At 40.0% G+C, this 12916-nt stretch overlaps 1 protein-coding gene across 3 annotated transcripts in view; it reads left to right on the forward strand.

Moving 5' to 3' along the window:
- The window catches only part of SLC36A4 (solute carrier family 36 member 4), a 112294-nt gene that overhangs the window by 29069 nt on the left and 70309 nt on the right, over positions 1-12916 (forward strand). For all 3 annotated transcript variants that reach the window (XM_082066735.1, XM_082066734.1, XM_082066736.1), the window contains exons 7-8: positions 987-1214; positions 2428-2526. In XM_082066735.1, coding sequence (XP_081922861.1) covers positions 987-1214; positions 2428-2526 — 327 coding nt within the window. The remainder of the gene's footprint in view (positions 1-986; positions 1215-2427; positions 2527-12916) is intronic.

Raw genomic sequence — 12916 nt, forward strand, 5'->3', positions numbered from 1 at the left:
GAGGAGACTAAGGGGGGACCTTATTAATGTTTATAAATATATAAAGGATGAGTGCCATGGGGATGGAGCCAGGCTCTTCTCGGTGGCAAACAATGATAGGACAAGGGGTAATGGGATCAAGCTGGAACACAAGAGGTTCCACTTAAATTTGAGAAGAAACTTCTTCTCAGTGAGGGTGACAGAGCACTGGAACAGGCTGCCCAGGGAAGTTGTGGAGTCTCCTTCTCTGGAGACATTCAAAACCCGCCTGGACATGTTCCTGTGCGACCTCACCTAGGCGTTCCTGCTCCAGCAGGGGGATTGGACTAGATGATCTTTTGAGGTCCCTTCCAATCCCAAACATACCGTGATACCGTGATACCGTGATTAATTTATACCAACTCAACTCTCAACTCTCTCAGAGCTCCTGGTTTTTAAAGTTGATTTGACATTGATAAATAGAAGAGTGAAGAGTGAAAAATAAAATCATTTGGATTGGAAGACAAGCAGGTTCATATTCTGACATTATTTTGTATTGTGCTGCTGTGATGTGCATGGCAAAGGCATAAGGTCATGAGGCACTGGACTTGGGTACAATAATGTTACTCATATAACTTACTCTCCTTAGGAAAATTCAGACTCTTAATATTTAGACCTAGATCCATCTTGATTGCATTCAATTTACCAAACCCTTCCTTTCTGAAAGGAATCTGATGTAAACTGCTCATGTGGATTTATTTCCTCTTTAGTCAGTGGTGGGATAAAGACACTTTCAGGTCTTTCATGTCCTGATATCATCATTTGTCTTACTGATGAAACACTTGCTCCAAGTGCCTTGTCCTCCCCTCTGCGCTGAGAGGACAGGGATCCCAAAATGCTCGACAGTCAGCAGGTAAAGCAGAGGGACAAATTTCCCTATAGAAGAACAGTGATGTGACTGTATACTCAGTGCTACCACTGTTTAATATGGGGGGATTTTGTTTCAGTTTGTTTTTTTTTCCCTATAGGTCCATGAAGGATTATTGGAAGACAAGACTGCTCCCATAAATGTCAGTACCACCAGCAGTTCTTCTGAGAAAAGGAGTACTGATTTACGAATATACATGCTGTGTTTCCTGCCATTCATGATCCTCCTGGTCTTTATTCGTGACCTGAAGAGCCTGTCCTTCCTTTCATTGCTTGCCAATCTCTCCATGGCTGTCAGCCTGGTGATCATTTACCAGTATATTGTTAGAGTGAGTATAAAAAAGTTTCTTATCTTTTCCAATGTGGCAAGTTGTATATGTTGTGTGTGGTGGTTGGACTCTGATAGATACATACTGACTGACAATTCCGGAAAGGCAGGGTTATCTTGTATCTAATTGAGGCATCTTAGTTTAAGGAGTAGTCTCAGTACTTGGGACACATACTTTTGAAAGAAAGGATAATATTGGCACACTCAAGATAACAAAGTATGTATTGTAATGACTTGAAGTCTTTGAGTGGAAAAATATATGAATTTTGATGGGCTGCACACAGAATTCGCAGGGTTTTAATCTATGGTCAATCTTTTTGTTGCAATGGAAGAACAAATTCAATAACATTTATTTCTAGTGTTTCTCCGGTACAGTCAGGAAAAATTTAAGACTTACCCTTTAAGAATATACATTGCAGACTTCTATCTCCTGAGAAGTTGAATAGTTGCTGCATTTTCTGAATTGCTGCTGTTTTTCGTATTTGGAGGCATTTCGTAATGGAACAAATGAAACTGATGGCCGAAAAAAAATCACACGTAGAAACCTCTACATTTTTCTTTCTCATGATTTTTGGAAAGTGCTAGGTGATCGATGCTGTTGCACACACAGTGTAGATCAGTGATGAGTGCCCCTGCTGTTAGAGAAAACTTTGACACGAATGCCATGAGTGGGAAGCGGTGGATGAGGACGGACCAGAAAAGCCACTGAGAGGTGTTGGCTGGGTGAGGGAGCAGGAGAAGTTACATAGAAGAGACTGAGGGAGATAGAGAGTGATTAATTGCTCTGCAGGAGCTCAGCTTGTATTTAAAAGATTTTCTTTTACTGTCCCTTATGGTTATGAAGAATATCTGTGCAGCATGAAAGCAGATTAGAAAACGCAATGCTCTGAGAAGTTTGTGGAAGATTAAGCTTGAGTTGTGAGCTTTCCTTTTTGGTTTAATTGATGCTCACTCATATAGACCAGTGTAATACTTCAAATGGGAAAATTTCTGGTGTTAGTAATAGAATAAATATAGAATAAATATATCTGCAAGTGTCTGTGTGTGGGTGGGAAGGTGGCTACAAATTTGGGAGGAAAACCAGGGATTGCAAATAGCAATGTATATATGTACTGAGTTTTCTTTCCTATAGCATAAACGCATCAGTCAAAGTTGTAGGAGCATCTAATGTACTTTCCATAACACGTAACACTGTTCGCCTTTGTTTTCTTCAGGATATAGTAGATCCTCGGAAACTGCCTCCTGTGGTTGGCTGGAAGAAATACCCACTGTTTTTTGGGACTGCAGTATTTGCTTTTGAAGGAATTGGTGTGGTAAGTGCTTTCTACTGACTCTTTTAAGCACCTGAATCTGTGCTAGATGATGGGATACTGACAGTTTTACTCCTGTTGTTATTTTGTGTTTTTTGTTGAAGCACTAATCTCCCATGTTGATATGGAAAGGATTAATTTATCTTGTCAAATAAGGCAAAGGTTGAGAAAACAATATCCCCATCAGAGGGGAGTTTGGTGAATACTGATTGCTACTTGGATATTTAGCATCTTCCCATATTAGAAGAATGTCTTTAGTTCTGAATAGATTGAGACAATAGTGTGATAATAACTAGTATAATAAATGCTTTATAATAATTTAATACTCAGCTAATATGATGATACTATAATTATAATGATTCAGCAGCTCAGTTTTAGGTGATGAATGTGTAAAAATATAAATGCATCTTTATTTTCCTTTGGGACCACAGAAGACAAAGTAATTTATTAGAAATGTATTATTCTTCCTGCTTCAGACTTGTCTATAGATGTGACTTGACAGAGATGGAGATGATAAGGAAAAGGATAGACATTTCAGAATACTTTTTTGATTTGTGGTCTTCTGATAATGGACGTCAGTTCCTCATTGTTTCCTGAAGGATGTCAATTAAATAGATTTATCACTCTGAAAATTTGGGTTTTAAAAGTGGATCTTTTTAAATCTCTTATTCACTTATTATTGTTTCTAGGGGCTTTCTGATTGCATCTCACACTAGCAAAGTTCTCAAGTTAGCACTTTTGTTCCACATGGCATATTTTTAAAAATAGCTGGAGAGGCTTCTGGGAATGGTAGATCATAATGTCTTTAAACTGTCAGGAAATTGCTACATACACTTTATTTGTTACTAATATAATAATGTATTTCAGCAAGTGTTACTGTATGCTTTAAACTAAAAAAACAACCAGCCCACTTTCCCCCTCAAAAAAACCGAAACAACCCCAAAAAAACCCAACACAAACCAAAACAACCCCAAACCAGTATGCAATTATTGTTGACATAACACAGAAGAGTTTTCAATTCTCTTTTCGTCTCTGGAATTGTCAGCTCTGACTTAAACCAGAATAACCAGCTCTGACTTAAACCAGAATAACCTAATGAAATTTAACAAGGGCAAGTGTAGAGTCCTGCATCTGGGCAGGAACAACCCCAGGTTCCAGTATAGGTTGGGAGATTACATATTAGAGAGCAGTGTAGGGGAAAGGGACCTGGGGGTCCTGGTGGACAACAGGATGACCATGAGCCAGCACTGTGCCCTTGTGGCCAGGAAGGCCAATGGCATCCTGGGGTGTATTAGAAGGGGGGTGGTTAGTAGATCGAGAGAGGTCCTCCTTCCCCTCTACTCCGCCCTGGTGAGACCACATCTGGAATATTGTGTCCAGTTCTGGGCCCCTCAGTTCCAGAAGGACAGGGAACTGCTGGAGAAGGTCCAGCGTAGGGCAACGAAGATGATGAAGGGAGTGGAGCACCTCCCTTATGAAGAAAGGCTGAGGGAGCTGGGTCTCTTTAGTTTGGAGAAGAGGAGACTAAGGGGGGACCTTATTAATGTTTATAAATATATAAAGGTTGAGTGCCATGGGGATGGAGCCAGGCTCTTCTCGGTGGCAAACAATGATAGGACAAGGGGTAATGGGATCAAGCTGGAACACAAGAGGTTCCGCTTAAATTTGAGAAGAAACTTCTTCTCAGTAAGGGTGACAGACACTGGAACAGGCTGCCAAGGGAAGTGGTGGAGTCTCCTTCTCTGGAGACATTCAAAACCCGCCTGGACATGTTCCTGTGCGACCTCACCTAGGTGTTCCTGCTCCAGCAGGGGGATTGGACTAGATGATCTTTTGAGGTCCCTTCCAATCCCAAACATACTGTGATACTGTGATACTGTACCTTGCTGTTGTATTATCACTGCCAGAAGAGCTGAATAGGAAAATCTTTTAACTGTTATGATGTTACCAGAGTGTTTTCACACACGGGAGATGTGGATCTGGTGACTGTGAATCTCCATTTCTCACACTGTTCTGGACTGTTTCTCAGACTGTGAACTGGCTGATGCAGAGTTTGGGCTGATGTAGATCTGAGTGCATCTGGAAGTCTTTCCTTTGGTCATCTGGAAGTTCTGTCATAGGAATCACAGAATCACAGAATAGTTGGGGTTGGAAGGGACCTCTGGAGATCATCCAGTCCAACCCACCTGCTAAAGCAGCTTCACCAGAGCAGATCACACAGGAATGTGTCCAGGTGGGTTTGAATGTCTCCAGAGAAGGAGACTCCACAACCTCTCTGGGCAGCCTGTTCCAGTGCTCTGGCACCTCAAAGAAAATAAATTTCTCTTCATGTTTAGATGGAACTCCCTGTGCTTCAGTCTGTGCCCATTGCCCCTCATCCTATCATTGGGCACCACTGAAAGGCGTCTGGTCCCATCCTCTTGACACCCACCCTTGAGATATTTATAAACATTGATGAGATCCCCTCTCAGCTTCTCTTCTCCAGGCTGAACAGACCCAGCTCTCTCAGTCTCTCCTCATAAGAAAGATGCTTCAGACACCTTATCATCTTCATAGCCTGCCACTGGACTCCCTCCAGTAATTCCTTATCCTTCTTAAACTGGGGAGCCCAGAACTGGACACAGTGCTCCAGATGCATCTTCACCAGGAAATCAGCCATTTGTCTGGGGTTGTTTGATGTCTACAGGTCTGGGGCAGAAAAAGCATTCTCAGTGAATCAGGCAGATGGGACTGTACTAAGCTTAAATTGTATAGTCTGGGACAGACTGCACATACTGCCTGTGGGTAAATGCTTGATACACATCCCAGGTGTGTCTGCTGTGCTGTACCTGAGCAAATCTCACGTGTGTATTTGTAGCCAGGAAATGGGAGTCCTGTGACATTTGGTAGAGGTGGTTTATTGAATTATAGGCAGGGAATTGATTTATGGTAATTATTTTCTGGCACATTAGATCCCACATTAGACAGCTCCTTGAATTTACATCAGCAGTAGTAACACAGTAGAAGGACTGTCCAGAGCATGGTGCTTGATTGAATCCCTGATTGTTACTAATGACATCTTTCAGAACTCCAAACTTTTTTCCTTCTTTAATTTAAGAGCTTATAATGTAGGGTTCATTTGAAGTGTGCCTTTAAAACATAGAAATACTGCTTGATATTTTTAAATATTAACATTATACGCTTACTGCATTTATTTCTGTGAAGGCTGTCTAAATTTCTTACTTGATCATAATTTACTTATTCTTTGAAGCAAATGAAGAGTGCATTTTACTTATGCATGTGTTTGAATTGTTGTGGTAAGGAAAAAACCCTCACCATTTAATTAGATCAGCCCCTTAGTCTCTCTCTGACTCAAAATGGATTTATCTGATCTTGATCTTGTTGTGAGAGTCTTGATTTTAGATTTTGTTCTGAATGACTTGCAAATAACACTTAATACTGTGAAGCTATCTGAACATTGCATTATAAACAGAAGCCTTAGGTCTTAATTTTATCAGAAAAGTTGATGATGGTTGATTCATTTTATGCAATAAGTTGGCCTTAAACAGGTCTCATTTTTGCTTTTTCTTTATTCCAAACATACGTTATCCTAATTCTCATCTGAGAGCTGCCAGATTACTGAATGTTACAAACAGGGACAGCAAATGAAATTCTGAGTTTTTTGGGCTGGTGAAGTCATCTTAGGCAGAACCTGTCAAGAGAGGAAAAATACCCTCAAGTGTGTTTTTTCTACCACTGTTGTTCTATGTAAAATGGTCTTTCCTGCCAGGAACACTTAATGATGAACAATTCGAGTAGAGGAGTAAATGATCTATAAAGCACAGTATAAAACAGTACACTTTACACATAGCAGTCAGGAGGATTTATTTTCAAAGATACCTAATTGATTTTGTTTTTAGTAATAGGGGAGTGACTAATGTAGAGAGAAAGTAATTGGTAGTTCCTAATGCCATGCTCATTATGGGAACATGTTTGTCTGGTGTCTTTGAACCAAATAATAGGCTGCAGGGAAAATACTTTATCACTGATTTTTTTTTTCCATGCCATTCTTCCAAAAAGCTTTTTATATATTGTTTTTTTTTTTTTCTTTTAGTTTAGCACTTAAAATATTACTGTAGTTCTTAAGTAACTCTATTAAAATTAGTGAGACTTAATTAAACAGAGAAGTCTAAAGTCCTGTTCACTATGGGGAATGTGATGCAGGGAGATGCAGTGATTCAGCAGATTCCTGGTAGGATTTTCATCTTGCGCCTGAGAGAGCATATTTCCTCTTTTAGATGGTGAGCATTTGAACATGGGTTTTGGTTAAAATCCTTCGTTAGTTTAGGACTGATTAGCTGTCCATGAGTACTAAGAAAATCAGCAGTGTGGAAGTAATTTGGAGTGTTGTTGCCTTGGCTGTAGTCAATCCCTGGATGAATAGACTTTAAGAACCTTAATTTTACTGCCTTGTGTCTGTAATAACCAAAAGAGGAAGAGTAGCCTGTTTATAGTTGAAATCTAGAATCTCAGATAAACCAAGGCAGTGCCTAGAAACTAGTACTTGTGTAATACTGAGAACTAGTTAAACATTTCATCAGCTAGTGTTATAAAACTGTTTTCAGATATTTTCGTTAGAAGAAAAATAATTAATATGATGAATCAATTATATGAATATGATGAATCATGCTGTTCATATCTGCCTGTGAGATCAATCTGAACTCTTATTTGGTGGCAGATTTGAATAGTTTTGTCATTTTGCTGGAATCCAGGCAAGTTGTTCCTTTGTTGCTACAACTACCACAGCAGAAATAAGGTGCTGATTAATGTTAATGCATGCTGAACTCTGAGCGTGCTTGTAACAGGATTAAAAAGTACTGCAGTCTGTTCCTTGTGCCGTTCATTGCTTTGGTCCTTGTTTGACTTGTCTGTAAAAATGGGGTCACTGCTGATGGGTATAAGGTTCCTGTTGCAAAATGTGTCTGTCTGGGCAGCCAGGTGGTAACCGCTGTGTGCGAACAGGAGGACTTGGCAGTGGGGGAACCCGTGATCCCTGAGCATTGAGTTCGCAAACAGCACCTGAGAGCTCAGTGCTGTCCATCTGGTGGTGATCACTCATCATGTTGAGGGTTGGTTGGGGGGTTTCAACACTTGTAAGTTAAGATTTTAAGATCATCAGGGTGACCTTGTGGAAATTGTGTTGACTACTGGCATCAATACAGTTTGTGGAACAGTAGTGGCAGCAGAAATGCAGTACAACAGACCGTTTAAGGTACTCGGTTTTGTTTTAAAGTGAAAATTTTGGTCCAGAAGGCAATACTATGTTGATTAGGAGATAGAGAAAGTGTTTATTCAGGCCTCAGTGCACCTTTTTGAGTACAGGGCTCAGCTGGGGATAGGAGAATCGGCCGCTTCTCGCACTCTGTGCTTCAGCTTCTCTCTGTCCAATGGTATCCTGTCCTGTATCAAAAATAGCGTGGTCAGCAGGACAAGAGAAGCGATCCTTCCCCTGTACTCTGCATTGGTGAGGCCACACCTGGAGTATTGTGTTCAGTTCTGGGCCCCTCAGTTCAGGAAAGACATTGAAGTGCTGGAGCGGGTCCAGAGAAGAGCAACACAACTGGTGAAGGGACTTGAACACAAGACCTATGGGGAGAGGCTGAGGGAGCTGGGGTTGTTTAGTCTGGAGAAGAGGAGGCTTAGAGGTGACCTCATCACTCTCTATAACTACCTGAAGGGAAGTTCTAGCCAGGTGGGGATTGGTCTCTTCTCCCAGGCAGTCAGCAACAGGACAAGGGCACATGGGCTTCAACTCTGCCAGGGGAAATTTAGGCTGGATATTAGAAAGGAATTCTTTGCAGAGAGAGTGGTCAGGCATTGGAATGGCTGCCCAGGGAGGTGGTGGACTCACCGTCCCTGGAGGTTTTTAAACTGAGATTGGACATGGCACTTAGTGCCATGATCTAGTCAATGGACTAGAGTTGGACCAAAGGTTGGACTTGATGATCTCTGAGGTCTTTTCCAACTCAGTCAATTCTGTGATTCTGTGATTCTGTCTGTGGGTTCCCTGTGCCAGATGTGCTGCCCGGCAAATCACAGGGCTGGTGTTCAGGCCACAGAAAAGTACCAACAATATTTGAATACAGGAGCTGCAGGTGATGTAATGGAGTGAAATGTGTCTTTCACAGAACATGTGACATTATATTTTGTAAGAACTATGTTCAAGAGCCTCATTCATTTTCCAAAGGTGAGTAGGTCTGTTTTCTCTAATGAATGTGAGATTTTTGTTAGTGAATTAAAAAGTAACTTCAGACTGTGCTCCTCAGTGTGCCCAAAATGTGGTTAAACCTCTTGAACATACTTTTCAGAAGGATATAAAACCTTCAGGCTCGGCTATGTCTGTAGCATTACCGTGTGCAGGTAATAGCTTTGCATAATGTTATGCTTATATAATAGCAGTTACCCTTAATGAATATTTTGCAGTGAAAGTCTGGTTGGCTTTCTCATTCGAGGTATAAAATCCAAATCCAAATGTGGAAGTGATATATTAATATAAGCTTCAGGGGAAAGGAGGATGAAATAGATTCATAACGTTTAAACAAGAAAGATAATTTTTCTTCTCCGTTACACAGAAATATGCAAAGTTAAGTATGGTTTCTAGAATTGAATATGTTCTTTTTTTTCTTTCTCTGTTGAGTGCTGCAGACTGATTAGTCTAGTGAAGAGAAACTGTTACTTTCCAACATTAATTTCAGGTTTGGAAAATAAAGCTTCTGATATTTTAGCCTCTTACTTGAAATTATCTATTCAAACTGCTTTTGAACTTGGATATCACAGCTTTGCAGTAGAAAGTGGATTGGTATTTGTATACCAAAAGGCAGGCTCTGGAATCACATTAGGCACCAGCTAACCAATTTCGGGAGATTTAAAAAAGAGAAAATTAAGTGGATTATCATTTTAAAATGTTGTTATTTGGATTTTGAAAGTGGTGCAGATGAGCTTGTTAGGTCTGTGGCTTTGAGATAAAAGCCTCTCATTGTCAAAAATTATTTTGCCAGATTCGTTTTATCTTTCTAAAAAAATTAATGAAACCCAATGGCACTCTTCTGTTGTCTTTAAGACCAGAAAGGATATGTCAGAAACAGACATTTAACAGGTAACATGACATCATCTAAATCTGCTTGGGACATTTCTAGACAGAGGTCTATCAATTTAATTAGTGTTCTTCTGAGATATGCAAAGACTTGTATCATCCAGTTGTAACAGATGTGAGTTTTCAGAGGATGTTTTTGCATTTGGACACCCCAGTGTAGGTGACTGGATTTGCTGACTGTGGACATGACCTTCTCCTAAATGTACATGGTGAATGTGGACTTGAAATGCCACATCTGCAAGAGGCGTGTTGTAGGTACTGTGCAAAATTGCTTGGTTTGAATGTCTTCTGGAGATGATTAATGTAAGAGAGGAGGAAAAAGGTTATGGGCAAATGTGTAGAAATGGAGAATGTTGTTAGAGGTAGCTGATAAAATGTTGTATGAGAAACTGTAAAAAGTTCATTGTCTTCCATAATCAGATCAATGTTGATAACATCTCAGGCAACTTGATATTACCTCTTTACCGAGTTAAATATTGCTTATTGATATTGTTGTACTTCCTAAGTGTAGAAAAGCTTCCTTTTACCCTGGAGAGCCGTTTGGCTGTCCATATTCCAACTTTAATACTTCCTATATTCACGGTGAACCTTACTAACACAAACAAAGACCCATGAGTATAACTTTCTTTCAGGCTCAGCAGTTTTCAGAAGTTAGTGTTCTGTAATGGGAACTTGGCTTCTGGATTTAGTTATTTTGTATAAACCTTTTACTGTAAAAATTGATGTATAGTCATCATTTAGCTTGCATCTTTCCTTGGGTAATAGAAGTCGCCCTTTTATTTTCAATCATTAGGGATCTGGTAAGACAAGTCAGATTTTTTTATTGTACTTGTAAAAAAAAAAGTGAGCTTTAAAAGTGAGCTTTAAAAATGTATCTGAAAGTGATGGAATAAAAGCTTGTTGCTCAAATATTGTGTAAGACTTCTCTGTACGGTGAAAGAGGAGATGAAAAAGGACAGGCAAACAGAATGGAGCAATGTAATAGAAATATGTTATGATCATTATTTAACTTTGAGAAACCATCCTCCTTGTGCAGACAGTTCCCCAGTACGCTGTAGGCTTGTAGATCCACCTCTCAGGGAACGAATGAGTTCTTTGGGACCTTCTACAGACCAGTATGAATGGGCCGGGCCTGGCCTGGGCTGCACTGGTTTACTGAGAATTCAGTCTTCTTTCTTTGTGGATTAAGTAGTAGAATTTATGTTTACATACCATGAATACCTTCGATATCAGCATCTTCTGCTTTTTTGCTTTGAATTGAGGAGGGGTTTATTTTGTTGCAGTAGGACATGATTACAGGTGTTTTGTTTTGTTTTCTTGAGCAAATGCTGATTAATACATTGGTTTTAATTTTCCAAAATTCTTGGCTTGTCTGTACCTTAAACTAATGAAACCATCTGTATAGCTGTCTCCTCTACCTGAAACACTTATTTTAAGAGGGTAAGAGATGGAGGATTGCTTCATTCTTGCCATTTCAGTGGTATTTCCTGAAAAAGGGAAAGATGACCATATCTATTTAAACATTAAGCACGTCTGCTATTAAGTTATCCGGTACAAGATTAGTTTGTAGTGGCCATGACAATTAAATCAAAGTTTATCTGATTATCTGCGGGCTGAATTCTCATGTGGTTGTTGTTTTTTGTTGTCCAGTCATTTAAAACGTAGAGATTTCTGATTAGAATTCGACAGTCCCCTGCAGCTTAGTTGTAGAAAGACTGAATGTAGCAGGATATTCAAGGCATGGAGTGAGGAGATGACGGTATTACCGGGGGATGTTCATACCTACTTCATGCAGCTTGAAATGAAAAGGAAGATATGAAAGATAAGAAAGATGGGGAGACATACTTTCTAGCAGGACCTGTTACGATTGGACAAGGGGTGATGGTTTTAAACTAAAGGACGGGAGATTCAGGCCAGACATGAGTAAGAAATTTTTTACACTGAGGGTGGTGAAACCCTGGCCCAGGTTTCCCAGAGAGGTGGTGGATGCCCCATCCCTGGAGACATCCCAGGCCAGGCTGGACGGGGCTCTGAGCAACCTGATCTGGGTGAAGATGTCCCTGCTCATGGCAGGGGTTGGACTGGATGAGCTTTGAAGGGCCCTTCCAACCCAAACTATTCTATGATTCTGTACTTTGCATAATGGTTGATGATTAGCCAGCTTGTTTCAAAGATTTGATTATACTTCTTTGCCAGTAAAGTATGAGTACTTTTGAGTTTGTTTGGTGAATGAAAGGAGGATAGATTATGCTTGTTTTGTAAATGAAGAAACCAAAGGTTGATATAATAGTTATTGAAGGAATCAAGTATTATTAATAAGTTTCAAGGAAGATAGTAGTCACATGCTAGTGTCTCAAAGACGATAGGAGGACCTCTATGAAGCAGGTGACAGAGAAAAAGATGGAGAATTTATTCAACTGAGGAGGGACAAAATGATGGAAAATGAGAAATTATGAAAAGGTTCAGTTTTGTCTAAAATAGCTGATTTCATAGGTCTTTAGGGCTATGACAAAGCACTAGTGTGAACTGAGGGAGAAACAGCGTGAATGAAACAGAGCATGGAAATAAGAAGCAGGGAAAAGATCTATTAAAAAAACTGAAAGTTTTTTTAAACTCTGAAACTTAACTCAACTCATGGATCTCACAATTCTCTCACCTCCAGCATTCTGCCCCTGGTGACCTTGCTTCGGAGAGGTTATCCCCCTAAGTTTCCCCTGACCATAGAATTTCCCATCACTAGTTTGTGCCGTGGTTGTGTATGTGGTGACAGCTTATAGGTCTGAAGGGTGTGGGCGGTATTGGGCTGGATTAATGATCCTGCCTGTGTGCTTGTTTGAACAAGCACAGAGCAAGATCAAAGCCTTATTGTGAGATACCGAACTGATGCAACTTCCCTGTTGAGAGAAGATGTTATAAGTGTTGGACAGAGAGAGACAATCAGAGGTGTGATATTTTTTTTCTTTCAAAGCTATTCAGTCATCTAGGTAGGATGTTAGCTTTTTAAAAAAAATCATTTAAAAGAATTGAAGAGTGAAATTAATGTCTGACTCCAGAAAAAGGGACAAAACCCCCATATTCAGCTTCAGTGTTCCAAAAAGGACACAATAAAACTAAAACTAAAAAGCATTAGTGAAAAGAACCTTCTCTCTTTTGCGTTCAGTTAAAACGTTCATTTTTTTGGTAGTCATTGCGATAGGGACTGTACAGGGACTGAAAAGCAATTCAGAGTGAAAATTTATCCAGCAGCTGCCCAACAGTGAC

This window comes from Streptopelia decaocto, assembly GCF_964273445.1.
Source record: "Streptopelia decaocto genome assembly, chromosome: 1".
Taxonomy (NCBI): Eukaryota; Metazoa; Chordata; class Aves; order Columbiformes; family Columbidae; genus Streptopelia; species Streptopelia decaocto.